The sequence below is a fragment of the Lonchura striata genome, chromosome 4 (assembly GCF_050655825.1).
Source record: "Lonchura striata isolate lonStrDom1 chromosome 4, ASM5065582v1, whole genome shotgun sequence".
NCBI classification, from domain to species: Eukaryota; Metazoa; Chordata; class Aves; order Passeriformes; family Estrildidae; genus Lonchura; species Lonchura striata.
Genome location: NC_140706.1, coordinates 65470489 through 65496849, shown reverse-complemented (window position 1 = coordinate 65496849; position 26361 = coordinate 65470489). Strand labels below are relative to the sequence as shown.

General features: G+C 43.7%; 1 protein-coding gene across 12 annotated transcripts in view; it reads left to right on the top strand.

Annotated features, from left to right (window-relative positions):
• JADE1 (jade family PHD finger 1) overlaps positions 1-24965 on the top strand; it is a 44343-nt gene extending 19378 nt beyond the window's left edge. For all 12 annotated transcript variants that reach the window (XM_085578299.1, XM_085578297.1, XM_085578301.1 and 9 more), the window contains 9 exons: positions 3713-3795; positions 7175-7332; positions 10343-10530; positions 13695-13906; positions 14566-14733; positions 16363-16479; positions 18748-19278; positions 20836-20953; positions 21480-24965. In XM_085578299.1, the coding sequence (XP_085434425.1) occupies positions 3713-3795; positions 7175-7332; positions 10343-10530; positions 13695-13906; positions 14566-14733; positions 16363-16479; positions 18748-19278; positions 20836-20953; positions 21480-22381 (2477 nt within the window). In that variant the 3' untranslated portion in view covers positions 22382-24965. The remainder of the gene's footprint in view (positions 1-3712; positions 3796-7174; positions 7333-10342; positions 10531-13694; positions 13907-14565; positions 14734-16362; positions 16480-18747; positions 19279-20835; positions 20954-21479) is intronic.
• The last annotated feature ends 1396 nt before the right edge of the window (positions 24966-26361 follow it).

Genomic DNA, 26361 nt, shown 5'->3' with positions numbered 1-26361 from the left:
GTAGCATGAGCTCTCTTAACATCTCACTGTTTTTCCATCTGCTGTGAAACTCATTCTTCCCATGAGGTATATAATGGTATCTTACAGAACTTTTATATCATCCAAATCCCAGTGATTCAGACTTGCCTTACAATGTTTTTTTTAAAAAAATATTTTACCATAACAGAGTTTAACTCTTGTCTTGATCTTTAGTTGTTTTTCTAGTCTTGATGATTCTAATCCAGTTTGGGACTGGGGATGGTACTCATAAAACTTGAGGAACACAGTGATTTTGGATACTTAATGAAAGAGAATGATTTTGGTGAAGTGTCTGGAATCTTCCTGAAACAACTGAACTAAGTTCATGTGCTTATTATAGTACAGAAGAGCTGTTTCAAATCCTGTGTTTTGTTTTGACCAAAGTAGATTCTGCCTTTTGTATAATCCAGGGATGGTTCTTCATGCACATGTACAAATGTACAAATCAGATCATTAAGCACTGAAGCAGGTGTAATGGACTGTGAATTTCTGCTTTCAGTGAGGTCCCTTTTCTGGATTAAGTGTGCAAATATGGAAAGGATGTTTAATAGACAAATAACATCCTTACTTTTCCTCCTGCAGTTTTATTGGTGTAGGCAGAGTGGGTGGATGGTTTATTAATGAGGGCTTTGGGAAATTCAGTGGCTTGGGCTGGCACTGGTGAAGACGCTGATGTTTTGCCATTAGCTGTGATGGAAGCAGAATTGCAACTTTTGTTTGGGATTTCAAAAGTAGCTAGAGTCAATACTGTTATGGGCTGGATATTTTGCTGTCATTTGGCTGACTCTTTCAATTTCTTACTTTCTTGTCTAAGCAGCGGTGCTTGGTTTGAATCTGAATTCAAGGCTGGCTTTGTTTATTCAGTGAGTAAATGTTTTCCCTACTGATGTGAAGCCCTTGCCAAAGGTCATCTGCTAGCTGCAGTTTGTAGTAAAACCTCAGTCCCGTGAGGAATTCTTCCACTGTTTTCTCCTGGTATTATGTAGTTTACGCTGCTCAGAAAAAACCCAACAACCCCTTCAGTAACAGTGTTTCCACTGTGAGTCCACCAGCCTTGTGTCCAAGGAAGAGCCTGTTACAAAACTGATAAAAACTTTCTTTCCTTATTCAGTGTAGCAAGGTGGTTGGCTTGGAAGAAAAACCCTTATTTACAATAGATCCTGAGGAAGGCTGGCTGTGTTTGACTTGTCTCTCAGGCATGGAAATTTTACATAGTGTGCTTTCATCTAGCACTTAAAAAAATAATTTAAAGTGAAGTTCTTGTAGTTTTGATGATAAGAATTACCCTTTTGTGAAACTTGGAACAGTTAGTTAATCCAGTGACCAAACCCTTGTGTAAATGGACATAGAAGTGTGCATTTGAAACACTTGTTCTGATGTGTAAAATGACACAGTGAGGAAATGGAGATGGGTGATGTGGCAGGGATTGTCTTACTCCTCACCTTTGGAGCTTCTTTGTGGCGTGAGAGGGACCTGGAAAAAGTGGCCCATACTCTTTTTTTAATTCAGTTTATGATAAGTTGTCATCAGAGCTGGGTTAAAGGACACTGGTAAAGACCCAGAAGTACATCACACTGCCACTACACTAATTTTGCCACATGCTTTCCTTACTTGGGAACAACTGTGTTAAATCCTCCAGACTCATGAGCTCATCTGTCACAAAAACTTGAATCAAACACACCTTGCCAATACAGCTTGTTGTTCTCAATTATCTTTCATGTGAGCAGGCTCTCTCTCCCAGGTCCAACAGTGAAGAAAAACCACTCAAATCCACAAAAGAATTGGAAATTTCCAGGTGCTGACTTGCTGGTGCAGTGGTTTAACTTGCTGAACACCTCAGTGGCAGCTAGTTGATCAGATATTAATGTTTTGCCAATGGAAAATATCAGAACCCATGAGAACTGAATAGTAATCTGTGTGGGTAGGTATGTGGTCTGTGTCTTCTAGGGAGGCTGTTGATTAAAGAAATCACATCTGTCTGAGTGTTAAAATGTTAATATTTACATTGCTGCATTACAGGAAATAAATCTGGATTTTTTTTTTTTTGTCATGCATTTTAGCTGTGTATCTCACAGTTTTTGTGAGGGATTTTACTTATTCCCTTCTGACCTTAAGCAGAGTTTGGGGATGGTCTGATAGGATCCTTGCAACTGCTTGTGTTGTGTACTGTGCTCCTGCTGTGTTTCTGTACTCCTGCTTGTGTTTCTTCTTCAGTTTTCAATGGAACAATTAAATTGAATGGTACTTAAATGATCTTGGGAGTCTGGCTTTTCTCACAGAGTAATAAATGGCAGTCACTCACTATTTTTCTTCCTTCTTTCTATGAAGGGAAGAAAAGAAGAAAGAGTGCTGATAACTTCACCATGTTTTATATTAAAACACTAACATTTACTTAAAATGATCCTCTCTTTATTCTTACCTCAGGAGATAAGGTTTTTAGCTATTTGCTGGGAACATTGCTTCAGTTTTGAGCATTATGCATATTCTGTGTAATGTCTGTTATTCACTGCTGTGTTCCAGAGAGGTTGTACTGGGGCAGATTTCTTAATGGATCACTAACTGAAAAGAGAAGACAGATAACTAAAACCTAATGAATTCAGTCAAATTTTTCTAGTGAAAGCATTGTATAGATACTTCACTTCTAATTTTTTTTTTTTTTTAATAGAGAACTTATCCCATCCTGTGCTTTTGAACAGGGCTTTCTTGAGGGAATCCTTGAGAGTTTTCTGTGGGCTGGTGTGAGGTGGTGCTGTTCTTACAGATTGTAGCCTTACCCTTTTTACTCCTACCATGTTTGTGCACAGACAGTGAAGGAATGAGCAGTGTGGGAAGGCCTTTGCATCAGTTTGCTTCAATTAACATCCACATCTGCAAATACTGAGTTAATGACATAGGTCTTAGCTTCCATGCCAGATAGACCTAGTACAAATCCTTCATCTCTGCAACCAAGAAAGATTTATTGGCTTTTTTTTTTTTTTCATTGCTCCTTTGTAGTTGACAGTGGAAAATACTTGCTGTACCTGTAAATCTTAACTGTGTTGAAATGAGTTGATTTGCACAGGTGTAATATATTCTGGTGTCAAAGCACTATCTTGTCAAAGGAGTGCAGATTCTTTCTCTTTTTCCTTTCCTCCCGTTACAATATTTCTGAAAGCTGACAGAGACCCTGTCAAACAGTTTCAAGGCAAAAAGGTATAATTTGTTTGGAATGTAGTGAATAATTATACAGACAAAAATCATACAGCCACACTGGGAGATTTGCTTGGGAGAAGAAACAACAGCTTGTTCTGTGGGTTCTGCTGTGTGTGTGTGGCTGTGTGCTTCATTTTGCAGAGGCTTTTGCCAGCAGAAATCAGGTAACCAGTGTAGGTATCTAGGACATTAGCTTCAAAGAATACATCCCAAGCTATTGGCAGAGCTCCTGGTCAGTTATTAATCTGCAGGAAGTCATTTCTTGATGCTCAGGGGGAGAAGGATGTTATGAAGTGGCTTTTTTGGAATGCTGGGTGGAAGGCAGGTAAGTGCAGTGCAGCCAGTACAGGCACACCTCAGCTGGGAAATGAGAAACAAAACAGACCCAGGAAAGTGATCACAGAAATTTAGGATTAAGTGGCTTTTATTTTCTGGTTTATTTTGAAAGAGTTTCCTGGGGATTTGTCACAGAAGCCTGCAAATTATCATTTCTGTGTCCTAGGTCTGTTTACCTGGTCCCAGCATTCCAGATCTCAACGTCGCAGGACTTCATGTTCCAGAGATGAGGACCGGAAACCTTCTGAGGTATTTCTGGAATTTGACTTGCATTTTGTTACATCTCTCACAGTACCTGTACACACAATATATACATGCATGTCTTCCGGTAATGGATCAATTTTTTTCTGATTTACTTTTTTTTTTTTTAATTATTATTTTTTTTTCCCCTACATTTTGGCTGGCACATACCTCCCCTTCCTCACCCCTTCTTCCCCTCTCCCCCCTCCCCTGAAGATTAGAGAGTTCAGCTGTTGGCACAGCTACTGCCAGCACCAGTTTCTATCTGTGAATTTTGTTGTAGTCTGACACCCATTCAGCATAGCTTCAGAGTCTTTCTTGAGCTATTTTAGGCATTGGGGTTTATTTGCAGCTTGATTTGTGAACAGTGGAAATTTACATTATGTGCATTTATTTCATAGTTTGTACTGGAGCTCGGTGTGTGTGATCTTTGCTAAAGTGCTTGTCAAACTAGAAATCTGCTTCCTGACAGTCCTGTCTCTTCTAGTGCTTTGAAGAAATGCTATCAGGGGAGATAAAAATCTTTGAACTTTCCAGGTTGAATCAGCTGTTAGTAACACACAAAATGTGATCCATTTCTTTGGAAATGTTCCTGCTGAATCTTCCTGTCTTCAGGCAAAATACTACACTGCAGACTTTGTAGAAGCTGCAAAGAAAGGATTAGCTCTGGGAGACGCAATATCTCATTTATTGTACTTACACATTAGTAAGTAGTATTGAGGAAAAAGTGCTTTATTAATCTCCCTAATGACAGTGTACCTAAGTCTCAGAGAAGAGTTTTCACAAGGAGATGCCATTCATTGTTCAGTGTGAACTATGCCTAGTACTGCTGGTTTCCAAACTCCTGTGACTGTCGGCTATTACAGACCTTTTTTTTTTTTTTTTTTGCCATTGTGAAGATCCCTGGTGAATTTATTCTTGTGAGCAATAAGCTTATTTTCCTTAGTTACCTTTTGTGCATTGCTTAGAAGTAGCCCCTTACACCTGCTTTTGAAAACCACCTCGTGAACAACTATCAAGAAATCATCGGAGATAATTAGGAGTCTTGCAGTTGATTTTTTGTGTGCTTCTGTTTTCTTCTCTCCCTTACCTTGCTTTTGCTGTCAGAATCTTTGCAGTTTTGTGCTGTTCTCTCATGTTTTCTCAGTCTGGATGAACTTCTCTTGTGCTTCCCTTTAGCTCTGCTGCACAGCCTTTCCCCCGCTGCGTTGTCCCTGCTCGCCGCAGCAGAAGCGCGCTGGCAGGAAAGCGACGCGCGCAAACTCCCCGGGTGAAATCCTGGCCTCAGTGAACTTGGTGGCAAAATTCCCACTGACTTCAGCGTGGCCAGGCTTTCACCCTTTAGCTTTGAAGTGTTCAGTGCTTCTGAGAGCCAGCACTTCTGTAAGCTCTGCTTTCCTCCAGGCACTCCGATTGCATCAGCAGCTAGAGCAGAAAGAATGGTGTCATGGGGCCACTGGCCTGCGAAGGAGTTTCTTGGCTGTCAGGTGCTGCATTAGCTTTGCTTCTGAGGGAGTTTTGTGACAAATTTATCCAAGAGCCTGAGTTATTTTGCCTCTGAGACTGAGCGAGGTTTGTGTCCCATTTTATATTTTTAGTGTTCTTTTAATTTGACTTTTGATTGCTTTAAGTCAAATCACTTAAAAGTGCAGAATCCCCTGGCCAGCTGTGCTTGTTTGTTTTGTGAGCCCATTTACTTTGTGGCTTACTTTTCATTTCTTGATTGAAGCCTCACAAGACTTGTAATTTAATTGTTTTAAACATTTCAATATATTTCATTACCAGCATTCACTCTGTTCTTCATATGGCAATCATTGTCTTTATTTTTAATGGTGGCAGTTTTTTCTGAACACATGAAGACAAGTGTTAAGAAAAATGTCATGATTTTATGCTATTTTAATGACAAAACCAGAGTAGAAACAGAAACATATGTAGACAGAAGTGGGACAGCACATGTGTGTTGGGAGGGAGGAGGGGTTTCGAGATGTGCAGTATGGCAAGGAAAATCACACTTGAAAATATTCTCAGAAGTGCAATTGGCCATCAAATACACTAAAATAGTTCCAAAAATCCAGGGTTTTCAGGTGTGTGAGTAGTGGATGATGGAAGTGGCTGCCTGGGTAGTTCTCTGTGCACATCAGGTTCTGCCTCAGCCACACACAGCAGCAGGCTGGGGCTGAGGTGACAGCATGGCCATTGGTTTGGGGCTGGGAGGATGGGTCACTTGGCCCCCTTAGCAGCCTCATAAGGGAGTCTAGGAGCACTGCCCTGAAAATCCATGTTTTTTTCTGATGTATCTGCAGTGTGGGGCTCGGTGAATGTTGCTTCTGACCACCACTGACTGAGAAGTCTGCAGGGAGCTTTACCTGTTTTCTTTTTGTCCTGGTGGTGCTAATCTTCTGTCACCTGGTTACTTTTTAACCCTTTCCTTTGAATGAGGCATGGAGTAGTTAGAAATTAGTGTTGTGGAGGTGAGGAGAACCCTGTCTTTTGGAGAGAGGAGGGGGTGGGAAGGGCTGGAACTCGTGCCAGCAAGTGCAGGCTTGTAGTTGGGATGCCTGTGATAGCAGCACTCAGCTTTCTGTAATGCCAGCAGGCTGAAGCTGCCTCAGCAGGCCTGCCACAGGAGTGAAGGGATCTTTTTATTTCATTCAGTGGTTTGTTGAAGACAGCATGGCTACTTGTTCATGGCTGCTAGCCCACAGGTTGCCAAACATCCTGCTGGCTTTAGAGCTGAATACCTTTGCAAGAGCAAAGGAAAATTACAACTGTGACACAGAGGTGTCTGTAGCTGATTGAATAAATACCTGTACTGAATGGGGAGCTGCCACCAGAATTCCAATTTGGGTCTTATTTTTTTATCTTTTGGGTTATTTTTATAAGCACTTGCACGGAGTCGTCTTCTTAGAATTTCCTCTTGCTGCTGGTCATGGTGGAGTCATGCCTTGATTTCTACCACAGGGATTTTCTAGAATGTCTTGGTATGAGTCAGAGCTCCAATAATTAAAAAAATCCAAAAATCCTGGGAAGCAAAAACGAATCTTCCTTGTGCTGCTGTTTTACAACCCAGAGCTGCTGCAGCTTTTATTGCAGCCAATATGGAGGTGAAAGCGAGTAACCCTTTTAGAGCAAGTCTCCAGTGCAGGAGAGCTCCAGGACCTGTAGTGCAGTTAGGTGGAAGTCATCCTGTCACTATTTGTGCCTTCAGCCTCCCCTTTCCCTGCCATGAAGCTAATCCCTGTTCTGCAGTGGGCTGGGCTAGTGCACTGGTGGTACAGTGACCGTGTTCCCCGCTGTGCTCCATGGTTACCCTGAAGCTGTGAATGGTAGAGTGTCGATATCAAATGTCAGTGTCTCTATTTTTCTCTCTTGGTCACTCTCTTTGCAGGTGTTCAGAACGGACCTGATCACTGCCATGAAGTTACATGACTCCTTCCAGCTGAACCCTGATGAATACTATGTGCTGGCAGATCCCTGGAGGCAGGAGTGGGAAAAGGGAGTTCAGGTGCCAGTTAGCCCAGGGACCATCCCAGAACCAGTAGCCAGGTATAATTTGGAGGAATGGGAACAAATACACACGTGTTTGTGCTAGCAGCTTATGCCTGCATTGCCTTGGCTTCCTGAGCTTTATTGTGCAGTGCCCAGCTAGGAAGGCCTTGGTTCTCAGAGATGAAGAGCAACCTGGAATCACCTTTTGGAACAGTCAGAGAGGTCAAAAGTCAGGCCTATTCTACCCATGTCAAACACAAATGTCAGAGAACTGTTTTTGGCAACGGAGTGTGATAACAGAACCTTTAAAATGGCTTCTATTTTAGGGCAGACTTGAGCTTACTTATCATTGCTGGAAGAGCCCTTCTCTGGCACTCCCTCTGCTTATTTCCAAGCCATAGGTTCTTTTCGAGGAGCAATTGGACAAACCAGGCTTAAGGGCTAGAGAAAACACAGCAGTTACTTTATTTTCATAGGGGTTTTTTTGTGATTTCTTTTATTAACCTAAGAAATTGATTGTACAACATTTCAACTGTTTTAAGAGCCCTCCAGATGTTCATGTAACTAAATAATGTGAGATTTTCTAGCTCTTATCCAAAAATCCCTTATTTTCCTTGCCATGTTTGTTAAACTATTTCCTGTTTCCAATTAAACTCTGCAGTTCTAAGGGCAGCAGTGTGCTGCAGTCCATTTTATGCTTATTAGGGATAGGGGAAAATAAGAGCAAGGATTTTTGCCATTTGATCATTCTAGATCTCTTTGAGTCAGTCCAGGCTGGCCCATAAGGCATTACCAAAGGACCTACCAGTGCTGGTGGGGCCACAGCAGCTCAATCCTTGGTACACAGCAAAAATTTTGTGATGATAGAATACTGACTGCTTCTTGTAAGGTGTGTATCTGTCACCTTTAGCCTTGGATTAAGCCTCAGGAAGGTTTGTTAGTGTTGTTTTTGTTCTGTGCAGCCACTTGCGGAGTGCCCCACTAGGAGGGGCTAACCTGCACATCAGGGAAATCCTGTCCATTCTTCTTCTAAAGGATTGGACCTGGAGCTCCAAGGACAACCTGGCATTTTGCTCTCTGCTCTGCAGTATAGGAGATGGGGACATACCCTTTCCCTGTTCCACACTGACCTCTCCCAGTCCCTGCAGAAACACACACACACCCAGTACATGTGCACTCACATTGCCTGCTCCTCACTGATTCCTCTCTTCAGCATCTCCTGAGGCTGTGGGAGTGCCACACACCTGGGGACTTGGGCAGAGGAAAAACCTCCCAGGGGATCCTTGCCCTGTATCTGTCAGGGAGATGCTTTGGTGGCTATAGCAGGTCCAGGTACTCACTTAGAAGAGAGCTGTTCTCTGCCAAAGGGCAATAGAGATGTTGCTCCAAATTTAAGATGGTAAGAGACAGGGAAAGAAGGCATCACAGCTGGAGGTATTGGCACAGCAGGCACCACTCCTTGTTTTCTGCTGAGCTATCTTGTGTAGTCCTACTGAGCACCTGCTGGCCAGAGGAGCCCATTGATGCCTGATTATTGTCCTCTTCACTCCCTCACAAAACACTCAGAGAGCCCTGCCTTGCTGCTGGAGTGCAGGAACTGCTCTGATCCTGAATTTGGGAGGGAAGGGGGTAGGTCTGTGCATGGAATAAGCAACAGACAGATCATAGCTGGGGTAGGATAGGAGCCAAAGCTGTACAAGGAGCTGGTGCTAGTAAGGAACATAACAGTGAATAAAAGGTAGTGTCTGGTGAGGGCAGAGGAGCAGGAGGCAGGAGTGAGGCTGTGTAGAGATTCACTGTAGACATGTGGTCAGAATGACAATTCAGCTTTCAGTGTGTACTAAGGGCTGCCTTTTTAAAATTTCTTTCTAGCCCAGAAATAAAGACAGGAAAGGGAGTTGTTTTGAGGTCAGAGTCACTGTGCTTGTTTCTTCTGTGCCACTACTGTGGCAGGGTGCTGCCCAGAGGTTATGATTTCCACAGAGAGGTACTCTGGAAGGAATTTATTTGGAGAGAAGTGCCCAGTTTAAAGTACATTCTCTGTGAAGATGCAGTAGTCTTTGCAATATGACCAGAAACAGTTCAGGCAGTGCAGTTAGGCTGGCAAGGTCATTCACATTTGTATTTTTCACAGCACCTCAGAAGCTCCAAATTCAGCATTTGGCTCTTGCTCACCATTTCTCGTTGTCTGAAATAAGTAGAAGAAGGGAAGCTTGAGGGATGTACAAAGCTGAGAAAGGTAGAGAATTTACAGAGATTTGTTTGTGCAAATACAGCAGCAGCAGATCAGGGCTTCTGCTAGGAGTTAACACGCTGGACCTCGGATGGGGGCAGAACAGAGTGGGGTGTGGAGGCTGTCCTGCTCCTTGTGGGGCCTAGGCTGTTACCAGCAGAGAGTTGTGGCAACACTGGGTGGTGCAATCTCCTCTCTTGCAGCACTAGCACCCCAAAAAATCACCTCCAGTGGTAGTGTAGCAGGCAGGCATTTGGCAGTGTGGCCTGTTGCTCCTGGAGGGACCGGGGTTGTGTTGTGAAGCAGGCTTCATCCAAGCTCAATTTCAGTATGTGCTGTTGATTAAGAGAAAGGGCAATGTCCTCTACTGAGACAGCCAGAAATACTTCTTTTTTCCTTGAATGTTCTTATGGTCAGTATTTTAGTTAAACAGATTGATATAAAAAAAAGTTTTAAAACATAGTTTAACGTGTGTATAGATAGCAGCCACTATGTAATAGAGCGTCCCTGCTTTGGCTTTAGCAAGTGTGAATTTCAGGTAAGAGAAAGCACAGCTCTGTCCTCTAATATTTAATTTTATTTAGAATTCTGGCAATGAATTGGATTTCTAGACAACTCCAGTTAAGTTCTTAACTCTAGTCAAGTTCTTACAATACCACAAATCAGTTTTGGAAGTGCAGGGAACTGTTTTTCCACCTCTGTGGTGCCAGGTGGTTGCTGGGATGGTTAGGTGGCTGCTGGTGGTGGCTGTTAGTCACTTAGAGCAGAGCATTTTGAATTCTCTAGAGCTGAGCCTCTCAGCACTCCTCATGCCTGCCTGCCTGTCTGTTTCAGAGTGGTGTCCGAGACGAAAGCCGTCACCTTCACGCGGCCCAGGAAATTCATCGTGTCCTCGGGCGCGGAGCCGCCGGAGCTGGGCTATGTGGACATCCGGACCCTGGCAGACAGCGTGTGCCGCTACGACCTCAACGACGTGGACGTGGCATGGCTGCAACTTGCCAATGAAGAATTCAAAGAAATGGGTGAGCAATGAGGGATTTGTTGCCTTTTTTTTTTTTTTTTTTTTTCTTTTTCAAGCTGGCAATCTTAAGAATAATTTCAGGGAGAAAGAAGAAGTAGTAGAGGTATGAGGAGATAATAATTATATGAGCAGAGCTGGTGTGATTAAGCCCTAAGATAGATGCCTTCATAACTCCTGTGTTGTATCTGCTTAGACCTGGTCACAGACCTTAGAATCTGGCCATATGTTTTGTTGTTTTCTCTGCTGCTTTCCATCTCACGAAGTTCCCAGTTTGCCATCTTGGTTCTCAAAGGGAATGTCGGAGAGACAAAGGTAGTTTTTCCATGTAGTCCTATTTATTTATTTTTGTCTTCAGCACAAATCTGTGTTGTCATTTTAGCTCATAGTGTTTGGTACAGAGAAGGCAAGACAAGTTGTTTGTCAGGCTTAGAGAATCTGTGCCAGCTGAGTGGCACAGGGCATGGGACAGGAAGGAATTCCTGCACTGATGTATTGGAGGGAGCTCCCAAGCCTCACTGTGACTGTGTGCTGTAGTTCCAAATCAGGAGGAAGAGCTGTCACAAGGGGAGCTTTTCTGCAGAGTGGGTTGTGTGAGGGAAAGGACACGGGGAGAGAGGCAAATTGGAACATTTTCTTGGTTAGCTGAGTGCTTCAGGAGAGGGTCTCAGTGGAACTGAATAGGATGTGAGTCAGCACAGAACTTCTGCCGCATTGTTTGGCTGAGGGAAAATGCTGTGCCAGATGGAAGGGGTTTAGACATGTTGGAGAACACCTTTGGTTTTTGTTTTGACACTCTGGCAGTTCCCTGCTTTGGGTTGCAGTTTAATCAAACATGTTTTACCTGGCTGTAGCCCATAGATGGCATGACTGAAGAACTGGTAAAGCACAAAATGACCATTTATAACTCTGTTTCTCCTTTTTAAACCAACACATAAAAGAAACAAATTATGTCTTGGCCTGGTCTCTTATCCAGGACTTTTTTCCAGATCTCACATCAGCCCTACTCAGGTTTAGTGTTGGGCTTAGAGGATTTCAGTTTACAATTTCAAAGTTTAGGTTACCTTCAGGAGAACAGCAGCAGCAAGTTCCCTTGGCTTTTCTTAAGGGAAAAATACTTTTTATTGTTTGCCTGGTATCCTTATATCCAGTCTATCTGTTTTTTGCCAAAACCAGAAGAGGGATCCTATAGTGGGGTGTGAGCAGCACAGGAGGGGCAGATTTGTACCTCTGCAGGGAGCCCCATTCTGCTACATCAGCATAACCTTTAGAAGTACATGCTGCACATGGCACAGTGAACAGCTAGAATTTGTTGGATCTTGTGTTTTGGTGTAGTTTCTTGTAGTTTGTTTGCTCTAAATCGTTACCCGCTCAGTTTTGCTGTATGCAGAGGGAAGGAAATGCTCCTGTCAGTACCAGGCAGTGTGTTTGGGGTCTTGAAATTTGTTCTTGGGTGCTTGGTCAGACACTGCACATTGCAGGTACTACAAGTGGGCATCTGAAAAGTGAGCTACTTCCTGATCTGCACCTGAAGCACTTCCTTACAGTGCCCCTGGGGCCGTGAGTTCCCTGGTTTTTGTTTGATCCCTGTAGGAGTGCTTCAGGTACTGAGAACATGCAGTGGTTCTGTAAAAGAATGACTGTGAACATCTGAACAGGAGCTGCAGCCTCTGCTCCCCTTTCTGTGACCCTTGCAGATGCACAGGCAGTCAGTCACATGTCTAAGGGTCACTTACAAAGTGAGAGCAGATACAATTCAGTTGCAAGCTGGTGTAAAACCTGCCATCATGTGCTTTGCTGGTGCAGCAGTTCTGGATCGCAGGGCAAAATCCTTTCATCAGCAGGATTTTAGATGTTCCCTCTTGGCTCCTTTTCAGCTGCTCAGTTTGGGTAGCATGGGATGTGTTGATCCCTGCTGCAAGGATTGACCTGTCAGTGAGGGAAGCTGAAGTACTTTGGTGGAGTGTTTCTCTTCTGATCTGGAGGAGGTAGAGAGGTTTTTTACTCTTTGTTTTGTGGAAATTTTGGCTCAGTTTTTCACAGGGAGAGCTGAGAGTTTTCTTGTTAAAACACCCATCCTGAGGTGGCCATCTCTTGTCTGTCCTGGTTTCAGCTAGGATAGAGCTAATTTCTTCTCAGTAGCTGTTACAAGTAGCTGTGGTTTGGATTTTTATTAGTAGCTGTTACAAGTGCTGCGGTTTGGATTTCTAATGAGAATGGTGTTGATAACATGCTGATATTTTGGAGTCTGTGGTTATCCTAAGTCAGGGGCTTTTTTTCTTCCTTTTCTTTCCTTTTTTGTTTCATGCTCTGTCAGGGAGGAGGTAAGCAAAAGAAACTGAAAGGGAGTATAGCCAGGACAGGTGACCCAAACTCACCAAAGGGATATTCTACATGTAGAAGGTCATGCCCAGGATATAAACTGGGGGAGTCACCTGAGAAGGGAGGCCTTTCAATTTCAAAATAAATCTGAATTATAATATACCACAACGTAATGGGTCTGTAGCCTTGTAATGAATAATTTTCTGATGGATGCTGTTGGAAAAGAGGAAATCTGACATGAGATACTGCATTTAGTTATTGTCTCAGATTTGATGTTGCATTTATTACAGGTTTTCACTTTTTAAAACAAATTAATTTATTGTTGTAGGGTCTGATGTAGACCTCAGTTGGGATTGCATCCCGTTGGGCTGGATAAACCAACAACTGTTGTTAGAAACTGCAGATTCCTTCCAAGTATCATAGCAGATTTTGTTATTGATTTTCTCCCCCTGCTCCATCACTTGGTTCAAAATACTTTCAAATCTTTCATCAGAGTCAACATCTGGGTGGCAAAATTGGAGCAAAAGCCATAGATGGTGTTGTCCCAGAAGGAAAAATGAGAACAAGACCAAGAAGCCAGAACCAGTCTTGGAAAGTTTTTTTTTTTAGAAGTTGAAAGATTTGGACAATCCACTTTTGTTAGTTTAATACACTTGTAAGACAACCTTGCCTTTTTTTTTTTTTTAGTTTCCCTGGTTTATGCTGGAGCAGGCATGATTGTCTAGGAATGAAATGTGTCTATGTGGGGATTGGCTGTGTCTACTCAGCTGTTAAGAAAGAAGGTGGAGCTGTTTGTGGTGATGGTTATCACTCTCCTTCAACACCTGAACAACTCCTGTTTTGCAGGGATGCTGGAGCTGGATGAGTACACCATGGAAAGGGTGATGGAGGAGTTTGAGCAGCGCTGCTACGATAACATGAACCACGCCATCGAGACGGAGGAAGGGCTGGGGATTGAATACGATGAGGATGTTGTCTGTGACGTCTGTCAGTCTCCAGATGGAGAGGATGGCAATGAAATGGTGTTCTGTGACAAATGCAATATTTGTGTGCACCAGGTATGGCAGCAGCAGGGTGTCAGGTGGTAACAAACTTTGCCAAAAGGGCAGTCAGAAGGGACACAGGTGGGGTTTATTCCAGAGAGCTGTGCTAAGAAGGCTCTACTGTGTGACACTTTTCTGTGGTAGTTCAGAAGTTTTCTTAACATAAGAGATGCAGTTTTAGCCTATCTGTTTCCACGGATGCTTCTTACACTGGCAGATGCCTTCCCATCAGCCTGTCCTTCCTTCCCAGCGTTAACAAGTTTCTATTGCCATTCATGTTTGGAAAAACTTGTCTGGTGAGCAGGAAACACATTTTATGGCATATGTTACTTAACTGCTTTTGTACTTATGATAAAGGACTAGGCCTGTGACAGCTCTAAGTACAAATGACTATCCCACAAGATACACAGGGCAAAGCTGGTATTTTCAGACCTGTAGGGTTTCTCTACCCACATCAAACCTAAACTTAAGTGCATTAAAGCTGATAGTAATTGGGATAGAGGGCTCCGTAAAGATGCAATCTTCTGAAAAATGCGCTCTTAATTATTCGCCATCCTGCATTTTTCCCTTTGGAGTAAAAATAACTCGGAGAGTTGCGCGAGGCTGCGTGTAACCAAAGACAGACGGTGGTGTTTGCTTTGCTCTCTTTGCCCCCGCTGCTGGCGGGGACGCAGGCGTGCTATGGGATCCTGAAGGTGCCCGAGGGCAGCTGGCTGTGCCGGACCTGCGCGCTGGGCGTCCGGCCCAAGTGCCTCCTCTGCCCCAAGAAGGGCGGCGCCATGAAGCCCACCCGGAGCGGCACCAAGTGGGTGCACGTCAGCTGTGCTCTCTGGATTCCAGAGGTGGGTGCTGCTTGCTGCTTGGAACCCTGGCTGCTGGGAATTGTAGACTTTCTGTGCTGGAAGGCACTGACCCCCAGGAGAACACTGCATGTGACCTGAGGCCGTGGGGAAGGATTCCAGAATGGAATGATAGAACTGGGGTTATGGGTGTGTAGTTTGAATAGAAGTGTGTAATATCACAGGGTGAAAAACACAGAGTTTAAGTGTTGGAGAGGATAGATAAATATAATTATTCATAAATAATACAGCCAGGATGAGAACAGTCCTCTCTGCTAGCTGGACAATGCCCCTGCCTACAGATGGGTCCAGGGGTCAGATGGACTGTTCCATCTCACCCCCCAAAATGTATGGTTCACCTGCACCTGTAACCCTCCCCTAAAACATCAAGTGCATGTAACCCCATTGGCCCAGGCCTTGTTCCAGCCCACCTTGAAGCCTCCTGATAAGGGGGCTCCGAGGGGCCGGACGGTCCCTTGGAACTTCCCCCCTCTTGGAACTTCCCCTCTCCTAGAGCATCCTTTTGTCTCTCCCCTCCCCCACCCTCTCAAGCCTCGCCATGTGCTGCATCTGGCAGCTCGAGGCAGGACCTTTTCTCCATCCCTAATAAACCTGATATCCCAAGAGCAGCCTTGAGAGATCTCTCATCTCCATTCATCTATACCGTCCCAGCGACAGCGCTCCCTACATTTAAGGTTTTAGAATATAGTAATATACATAAAGCAAGATGGTGGTTTTAGGGCAGAGGGCGATCCTTCCTTCTTCACCTTCTTCTTTGTGGGTTTGGGTGGTGTTGTGCAACTGGACAGAAAAGTCCACATTGTGGACTTTGAGTGATTAGTTATTGGGTTAAAAGTAAAAATAATGTAGGTGTCATTTCTTAATTGGACAGTTTATCCTTAAAGGCCTTGTAGAGAGAGGGAGATACAGCTCAATTTTTAGTTTGTTAGAGTGAGGTGGTGTAGAACTCACAGTTTGTGAGACTGTAACATAGATAAAAACTAATAAGCATCTGAGTCCCAACAAGAAATACCATCTCACACATTTAGTCCTGGCCCTGGCAAAAAAGAAGCAAAGACTCCACAGGTGCTGGTCCTGGGATTCTAGGAGAGAAAAAACCCTCCTTAAAGCATTGTTTAACTTCAAAATGAGGTATAATAGTGACTTGGTTAGGTAAAAAATCTGGCAGGGGATGATGCTTCACCTGTAATGAAACTAATTAAATCCCCTTTGTCAATCAGAATTAGGCCTTGGAAAATGAGGCCTTTGCTGCTGGCCAAGCTCATTTAACAAGGACACCAGATATCATTTCACTTTGTAAACAGAACATTAAAGGTGAATCAGGAAAGTTTGAATCTGATAGAATTCCTCTGGGTTCTCATAGTCAAAGTGTTCATCCTGTATAATAATTTTAAATTGGTGGGCCTTACCTTGAAACTGGTTGGTTTGTTCACAAAGTGAGAAACTGTTTCCTTTTTTAAAAAATAATTTTAGATCCTGATAAACTGAGGAATCTGGGACACACTAAGTTACATAAACACACAAGGATTTTGACTTCTTTAATAAAACTGTTTATTTTTTTCAGTTAACAGTGTCATAGTCACTCCAGGTTTTTGCCCATTTTTCTCTTAGGTGAGCATCGGAAGCCCTGAAAAAATGGAGCCCATCACAAAAGTTTCCCACATTCCCAGCAGTAGGTGGGCACTGGTGTGCAGCCTTTGTAATGAAAAAGTTGGAGCTTCTATACAGGTAATTTAACTATACAAGTAACCACAGGTGTTTTCTTTTGTCAGTTTTTAGTAGATAGGAAAATGTGTTGTTTGTTGTTACTATGGACATAACTGAACTGATCTGTACCCCAGAGCATTTTACACTGGGCAGTGTTGTTTCACGTGCTTATTTATTTTGGGGTTGTTAGCTGGAAGCACCTGTAGATTCTTTACAGTGGAAAACCATTCAGAAATGTTAAAAAATCCTTTTAAGAAAAAATTAAAAATCTATAAAGACTGAGAAAACATATTACCAAACCTCAGATTTTTAAAAGAGGAGACACGGGGACAGCAGACAAGACGTTGATCTCCTTTACTTGAGAATAAGTGATGGACTTGAGAATAAATGTAAGGACAGGTGACCCATCTGGGGCAGTGTTGTGCTTGTGTAGAAAAAGACAGTAAGATGTAGCTCAGAATTGTGGTGATGCTCCTCATCCTCAGAGCACTTCCAGCAGCAAAACAATCCTCAGGAAGCTCCCTGAGACAGAGAGGGATGATACTCAGTCTCATAAGGGGGCTGAGGTAGAGCTCTTTCTTCTGGGGCTAGCCTGGTGTTACAGGATCCATGGTGGTCAGATCAGCATTAAGACACAAGAATGGTTCAAGTCTTACACTACTTTGAAATGAGTTTATATAATTTCCATTTTCTCCTCTGCCTCAAGTTATTTGATTGAGGCTGCCAAGAAGAGCTGTAAATCAGCAACACAGCAGTAGTTCCAGTGAAATCTATCACAGTCCACTTCCATGTGAGGAATGTATGAAATAGTAAGTGTTAACTAGAGAAAATAAATCTGTCCACAGCATATAAATTTGCAACCATAATCCCTCCTTGCAGGGCCATCCGCTTCCTCTTGGCTGCTGTTACGTAGCTGAAGCTGTTTTTGTCTGTTCTCCAGGCCACGTTCTGATATGTGCCCAACAATTAGGGAAAGTGGCAGCTGGAAGTGTGTGTCAGGCTGGTCAGGGAGCAGCTGCAATGAGCTGGGAAAAGCAAGACTGCATATTCCCCCAGGTTCAACAGATTTCCTCCCAGTGAGACAGGCTTTCCCCTCTTCTCCCAACAAAACATGAGCTGCAGTAAGAGCTAATTATGGCTAAAGCACTTCTCTTTACTGCCCAGTGTTCCAGTTGGGATGCTCCTGGCCTGTTTGTTAGTAGGAGAGGAAAGGGCAAAAGATGTTTTGGTATTTTTTAATTCCTTTTATATGTTGCTTTTATTAAAGACTGCTCATTTAAAACCTGTACAGTTTGAACCCTGCCATACCTTTATAAGCCATCTGGCTGCTGAGTCAACCTGAGTAGGAAAACCCAGAGGGGAGAAAGATTTGGCTTCTTTACAAAACACTGTATAAACATCCCAGTGCACTGTGTTGCTCTTTCAGGGTCGGTGGCTTGGTGTTTCCTAGTTAGGATCACTAATGCTCATTTCCATTTCAAATCCTGTTCCCCAGAAGTGTGAGTGGGTCCAAACACATATGTATGTGTACTTGTATATATATACACATATTTATATGTATTTAAACCTTTCAGCTGGTGGCTGGTGGTATGTATGATAGCATTTTGCAAAAGGAAATTAGATATAATGGAAATGAAGTGCTAAATCAGCTGAACTGGTGCCCACCACTCTATGATGGCTGGGTTCACGAAGTAGGAAGAAAAATGACATTTGAATTTCCTGTTCTCCTCCTTTCCCAGGTGAAGTGAAGGCTGTGAAATGAAGTAATGGTTGACAGTGATTTAATATTTGACATTATAAAATCGGGATAAAGGGGGGAAAAATTCCCTTTGGTTGAAGCCGTTTGGATAACATGGGTCCAGGTGCTGGGAAAGACTTTTAATTAAAAGTCTCAGGCTGGCCTGGAGCCACCACAGTGTTTCTTTTTTCCCCCTTGTGCTGGCACATTCCAGAGGGGAACATTTTACTTCAGTAATGGTGCTGTATACAAGTGGCTCTGGTGTCAGTGGGGATGTTCCTCTTGTGTTTTTTTTTTCATGGAATAGCCTGGTGGGGCTAGAGGTGGGAGTTAAACACTCCTGTCCCTCTGGACCATTTGATCCTTGCCTGGCCTGGAAGCACTAAGTCATAACCCTAATTAAAGAGAGCAAGGAAGTACGTGCAGCTTAGAAGCAGAGCATGGTGACATGGTTCTTCTTCCAAAGCAGCCCCGACTTCTCCAACAGTTTTAGGCAGTGTGCATTCTTAACTTTTGTATTTATTTGGTTAATTGTAATTTATTTTCTCTAGTGTTCAGTGAAAAACTGCAGAACAGCCTTTCACGTCACCTGCGCGTTTGACCGCGGCTTGGAGATGAAGACCATCTTGGCAGAGAACGATGAGGTGAAGTTCAAGTCCTACTGTCCCAAGCACAGCTCCACCAAGAAAGCGGACGCTGAGACTTTGAGTGAAAGCCCAGGTCAGGAGAACAGGAATGGGATTCAGGACAGCTCCCTTCCTGCCCACATGGACCCCTTCCACACCATGGATCAAAACCAGGAGGAGGCCCACAGGGTCAGCCTCCGCAAGCAGAAGCTCCAGCAGCTGGAGGACGAGTTCTACACATTTGTTGAGGCTTTGGAAGTGGCCAAAGTGCTGCGGCTGCCTGAGGAGTCGGTGGAATTCCTTTACCAGTACTGGAAACTGAAGAGGAAATCCAATTTCAATAAGCCTTTGATTACCCCAAAGAAGGATGAGGAGGACAATCTGGCTAAACGGGAGCAGGATGTTCTGTTCAGGAGGCTGCAGCTCTTCACACACCTCCGGCAGGACCTGGAGCGGGTAAGCCCCGGTACTGGCCACAGTTAGCCCAGTTCCCAAACTGTGCTCACCCCAAGCTGCAGCTCAGCTCACAGCTGTGCTGTCAGGCAAGGCCATTAACACTAAATTTCTCCAGAGCACAGCAATTGCCCTTTGCACACAGAGGTCAGTCACGGGGCCAGCAGGTCTTGGTGTGTAGCATTCAATCACCTGCAACTGCACTGTCGTGTTTTCGCTTGTGCCTTTTTACTGATTAACTCTGAAGGCTGTGGACTGTACTGCAGCCCCCAGCTGAAGCCTTTTCAGCCTTTAAGGACTTTCCATGCTCCTTTCACCCAGTGAAAAGGATGATGAAACTTAGCTTGTTTTGTAGCAAATCTGTTTTTCATTGGCATACCAGAATAGGATGATGTTGCCCTGGACTGTCTGTGTAGGTTTGGGAGGTAAATGATGTTTGATGTATTTAGGTTTTGAACGTTTGAAGAACAGTTCTGTAGGATCAGTTTGGTGTTTCAGTAAGTACATCTGATCCTGAATTCTTTTCTTTTTGGATTAATTTAAGAGCTCTTAGAGCCAGAAAGAACACTGAAATTAGTTTCTCATGTCCCTACAGCACATGCTCATGTAGGTCATGGATGAAGGCTAGCTCAGGAGGTCCTACCTCAGTAACCTGTAGGTGAACCAGAGTCTTTCTTTCAAAATACTGTCTAATTTTTAAATCAGGACAGCAGGTTCTCATGGATGTACTGCATCCTTTGTAAAGGATCCTGATGCCTAATTACTCTTACAATGAATTTCTGTAGTTTTTCTTTTAATTTTTCTCCTAGTTTCAACTCCAGCCCATGGCCATTCTGTAGCTGTTCAGATGGCCCAGATCCTAGCTGTTACCTGGGATCTTTTGTTCTTGCTCCATGTGCTAAAGCTTTCTGGTCATCTTCTCTTTGATCAGCTAAATAATTAGAGTTTGTAACTATGTTCCCTGGATCTTAAATGATTCTGTGTGCATCTCTTCCATTTCTAAATGTGATGTCAAAACCAGATATGTGATTTTAGTAATATTTTTAATGTTTTACTAGTCTGTTTCCACTGATTGTACATCTTGAAAAAGGGACCTTTGCAAAAGCAAACACAGATGAGTCCACAAGTCTGTAACACAGGGCACCACCCTGTAATGAGAGAGAGGAACTTTAGAATTGTTTACCTCTACTTCTCAATCATTCCCTTATCTGGGAAGAATTTAATACTGAGTACATTCAAGGATTTCCAACATTTTCCTAGATTTCGTGTGTTTGTAAGTCAGGTGTTTGTAGAAGTTACTTCTGTGGTATGGTTCTCCAAATCTGATGGAATAAACTGTCAATTAAATTGCCTGTCAATTCAACAGGTAATCTGTCAGTTAAATAGACTGTTCTCTAAGAATTGTGTTGAAGGTGGTTAAATTTAAATGGTTTAAATTTCAATTGTACACCATTTGTTTAAAAGGTGTATAATACTCCACCTGAATTAATTCAAAGCACAGGTAGGGCAATATCCTGGGAATAGAATTCCTGTAAAACCCATCCCCTTGCTGTCTTCCAGGTGCGTAACCTCACTTACATGGTGACGCGGAGAGAAAAAATCAAGAGATCTGTTTGCAAAGTTCAGGAACAGATATTCAACAGCTACACAAAGCAGTTGGAACAAGAAAGAGTTTCAGGTATGCCTCAGTGTTCCCTTCCTTATGTTAGAGCACAGGGACAAGGTTTGCTTGCAGGCTGTGAAGGACAAACAGGGCCTCATTTGTTCTCATTTCATTCCTCAGAAAGATGAATACCTTTAAAATTACTGCAGTGGCCAGATTATCCTTGAACTATTGAGTAACTAATAATCCATATTTTAGATGGCATCAGTGAGATTGGCTTGCTGGTTGCTTTTTGCCTCTGTCTCTGAGGAGCATCTTTGTCTAAGTAGACAGAAGAGTGCTAGGACTTGTGTTTACTACAAGTGTCATTAGGCACAGGTAGAGGAAGATAAAACCAAGCCAGCAGGATGTTGCAAAACCATGACATAGCCACAGAGTTGTAGTTATGACCTAAAAGAGCAGGACGGGCAGCCAAATACGCATTTCTGATGTGAACACGTCAGGCATGAGGAGCAGAGTTAAAACAGGTACATTGAAAAACTGGTATTTATCTACACAGCTGTGGGATTGCTTGGCTTGAACTTAGTTTGCTTCCGTGCAGGTGTGCCTTCCTCATTCTCCTCCATGGAAAACACGGTGCTGTTCAACAGCCCGTCGCTGGGCCCCAACGCCCCCAAGATCGAGGACCTGAAGTGGCATTCTGCGTTCTTCAGGAAGCAGATGGGCACATCTCTGGCCCACTCCTTGAAAAAAACCCACAAGAGAGACAGGGTAAGAGACAGGTCTGGGAACGACAGCAAATCCCTGCTGAGGCAGCCCAGCCCGAGGGAAGGAGGCGCAGCTCCAGGCAGCTTTTTAAATTTTGACAAGCCCTTCGCTGAGACACGGGTTGTATCAGCGCAGCAGAAAAGCAGCGCCGTTCTACCAGAGCACAGGAAGAGAAGAGACAATCGCCCACAGTGCGAGGTGGCGAAAGCAGAGCTGAAGGAAAAGACTTCTAAACAGAACCACAAACCGCTGAGACCCACGGAACTCTCTCAGAGGCAACTGGAAAACAAAAGGGCTGTGAACCACTCCGGTGGTAGGTCAGCGCCTGGCACTCGGAGGGATATAGTGCCTAAATGTAACGGGGGTCTGGGCAAAGTAAACTCTCATCAGACAGTAGTTAAAGTGCCTACCACGCCCACGAGCCCGGGGAAAAACTGGGGCGGATTCCGAATTCCAAAGAAGGGGGAGAGGCAGCAGCAGGGGGAGAGCCTGGAGGAGACCTGCCGCCAGAACTCCGGCTACCCCTACCTGGGCGTGGGCAGAGTTCCAGCCAAGGAGAGGACGAAAAGCAAGTTAAAGCCTGACAGTGAGAACGATGGCTACGTCCCCGACGCCGAAATGAGCGACTCGGAGACAGAAGTGGCTGAGAAGAAGTGCAGGCAGCAGAGGCTCAGTCCCAGCAGCAGCATCGGCAGGAGGACAGACATTATTCGGAGGAGCATCCTGGCGACCTGACTGGAGACAGCGATGGGGGCACCAGAGTCACTGCCTACAAGCCAACTCCACCTTACTCATCAGTGTGAGAGAGGAGCATTCTTGGAGCTACAGACTGACAAAATGAAAGGCCATTTTTTCTGAGTTGTATAAGTATGTTTACATGCACTTAAAGCTGTTTTAAGCTCTTTGGTTTTGTTTTATTTTGTTTTTTTTTTTTTTTCTCTGCCCCATCCACACCCCCCACCCTCCCCATTTCTGTGAGAAGTTGGAATCTCCCTTATTTGCAATTTTCTTGAGTAGGCAAAAAAGTGACATCACTACTAAAACAGGAGTTGGGATGCACACAGCTCACAAAAATCTTTTAAAAGGGGCTGGATGTGGGGTAGGCAGAATCAGGCTGTATTCATCCCTTCTAGCTAAAAGGCACTGAAACTTTGACTCCCTTCCCCTGACTTCTGGAAAAGCACAAGCTCTTAATTTAACTCGTGTGTATTGAATGGAAGATGGTTGTTAGACCATACTGCACTGCACTGGTAAGTCCCAGTAGAAATGCTCTCTGTCCCTGGGCAGGGACAACTCTTTCTTCTCTCTTTGCAGAATGTGTTCTGTTGTGTTCAGTTTGAGCACAGGTGGCAGCTCAAACTATGCTCCAGAGTTTACTAAGTGATGACCAGGCACAGCCACAACGTTGCACTGGAGGAGGAGGAAGGGACAGGGCAGGGCTTGAAAGATTGGGACTGACACAAAGGATGTTCCCAAATGGCTCAGTTCTGAGCAAGGAGCAGGTTTGGGGGTTCCAGCACTCCATGGAATAACCTGTCACCCATAGTCAGGCACCTGCTTTTGGGAGTGTGATGACAATTCCAGACAGAAGTTTTCTATGGCACTAGGCAGGAGGATTTCCCAAAGGCCACCACAGATGCACTAATGATATGTACTGGGAGAGTCAGGCTTATGACACTAAAAGGTTGCTTTAAATGGACACAAATATATATTTTTAAATAGGGTAAAACACAAAGGCAATACATTGTGATTAGCTCTTTACAGTCAAGCAAAGAAAAAACTATTTCGTTCTATTATGGATTAGATTTGATGGAAAAGGGAACTTGTATTCTGACTGTGTACTTTTTTAATAATTGCAAGTGGCAATAATGAGTAAGCTGTGAGCAATAATATAAACAGGTCGTGAGGATACTGTTTTGTACTGAGTAGAGTGAACACATCGCAGTGGAGCATTAGGAGCCTGTACATTTTGGAATTTTTCATAGATGTAGGAGAGGTATGTACCGGTGGAAAAGTTGTAGCAGCAATGTGTTAATGGAGAGACAGGCATAAAGAGCCTCCTTCTCCTCCCCTTTCCCACTCCCAGCCTGCTGTTACGGCATCCACTCACCTTGGAATGCTTGACCTTTGCCTCCCGAGGAGGGAACACTGACAACACACAATTCCTCTGCCATAGGACTGAGGATTCAATCAGAAAATAAAAAAGGCTTAAAACCCTATCTTGCTATGCAAGGTAATGTTATTGATTAAATATTTTACCAGAATGCATCCCTGTTATGTAAGGTAATACACTTTCAAAATCCTGTTGCTGGTCCCAAGAATAATACATAACTTACAGAGGTGATAGTCAGGTAGGGCACTGGTGACTGAGGTTACATAGTCACTCTTGGGATGTCTTCAAAGTACAATCAGCAGACAGAGAAAAGGCCAGTAAGTTCTACTCAACATCCAGCAACATTCTCCAGACAGGCACTGGTATTTTCTGTAAGAAAGAAGCTCATGACCACACAGGAATTGTCAAGCCATGGGTGGAATACCCTAAATTTGGATTCTGAGTAAACCTTTAACCTCACAGCCCTTGGACAGAGGTACCTTGTTAATTTGCACTATATATCAGGAACGCTTATGTTGTGCAGAGTGAATGCCTTAGCTGCTGTGTCCCCTGGCACTGAGGGCAGAAAGCTTTGTGAGGTTTCCAGTGGAGCTGACCCCAAACCAAAAAGGCTGTGGTACGACCAGCTCTGTAAGTTAGTTTTGTCCCTGTGCTTGGCCCTCAGCAGGAGGTGTTACAGGTACTGCAGTGGCAAACCCACCCCGTGTTTTACTGGCATTTGGTGGATTTCTGTTTCCAAGCGTGACCTTTCCTTGTGCTGACTGACCAAGAGATCTTTGATATGATCCATGTGTTCTGTAGGCTAGCTGAACGTCTGTAGAGTTGCCTGGAATGCCATTTGTTAGGTTATAAACTCACACAGATCTAAATGAAGGGTTCATGTTGTGTACAAATCTTGATTTCAGAAGTTTGAGACAATTGTGATGACATTTGTAAAATTTGTACAGATTTTTCACTATGTGCCTAGCTTTGGTGTCCATTCAGCTGAAATTAATTAAAAGGTGCATGAAGAGAAACAGAAATAAAAAAGTATATGTAGAGATGACTATTTTATATTACATGGCCCAATCCTGTATTTATTTTCTCCCTTTTTTGAAGTATTTCTAAAGACCTAGTTGAAACAGCTGTATTTTTTGTTAAAATATTCCGTAGAATTGTGCCTTTTGTCTGTATGTGAATAAATGCTGTACATTTTTGCAGTATGCTTGCCAGCAGTGGTTTAGACCTCCCCGTATTTGTATTTGGCTTCTTACAAAAACACTTCACTGCAATGGTGTGAACAGCTTTCATGGATTAGTACAGGTATCACCATGCACACTGCAGCTGCAAGATTTTGTAAATTTTTAAGTGTTTTTTTTCAGGACTGCTTGTTACTGACAGCTGTGCCTATCCCATCAACAGCACAACTGTGTGGTTTTGTCCTTGGCATCCTCACAGAGATGTTGCTTACCTCAAAGCATTTACATTTGTAGACAGGATGTAAAAGATCCTTACAAAAATCTCTGTACATGTTCCACTGGAAAAGGAACATGAGGTTTGAAGCCTTGGGTCTTTGGGATAATCAGACTGAAAGTTCATTCACACTCTAAACTGCCTGAGATCATGCATTACTTGAGAGAATGTTTTCTTGCACGGCAGGATTTCCAGGAGATGAAGATTCCTCTAACTCCAGATGCAGAAATACAGAATGGACTTGGTGCTGAGCAAGAAAAGCAAGGCAAGGCTGTGAAAGGACACCCAGAGCAATCCATCTTGGAAAAAAAATAAGACATCCCAATTTGGGAGCAACATGGGAGTAGCCTCCTTTAGTCACCTCAGGGAAATGAAAGGAGGTGATGGGTGTATGATGAGCTCCATGTCACCACATTCCTGTTCATGGTGCTACAAGGCAGATCAGGATAGAAACCTTTTCCTTTCCTGTGTCATCTGCTGGAGTTGCTCTCCTGCCCCTTCCCTTCACCATGAGGTGCTTGTGTCAATCCCTTGTGCAGCTCCTGTTCTGGCAAACAGCACCACATAGGAGCTGTGTCCCAAGGTGAAATGAATATAATCATAATTAACAGGGAAGCACACAGGTGCTGTGTGTTTCCAGGAACAAATACCCAGATCCTGAGAGGCGACTGCCCCTTCCAGCCAGGTTTCACTTCACAGCCAGAGCTTGCCTTTGAAGAGTGAAGGGGATTAATGGCTCACACAAAATCTTCCAGGTGGCCTGTCATCATCTCAGCTGTGCATTATGCAAATGGAAACAAGGTACTTACCTGCCTCTGTATCACTCTGTTGATTGATGGAAATCTCATCCAAACAGCTGCTTGGAGCTTCTGAAAAATGTATCCATGTTGTTTTGGAGAATCTTCAACATCTTTTAACCAAAACTGAGATTTAGAGATTGCAGTGGATAGAGACATCTATCAAAAAGAAAAGCAACCACTGTAGGAACTAGTGGCTTTCACTGCAGGAAGCAGGAATTGTTTCTAAGAGTGCATCCATCTTGCAGGCTCTACCTAAGCAGCCAAGATTTCAGGAGGCAGCACAAAGTCTTGCTTCCACAGGGGGATCAGCCCAGTTCGGTCCTCTAAAATACAAATATGGTGAAGATCCA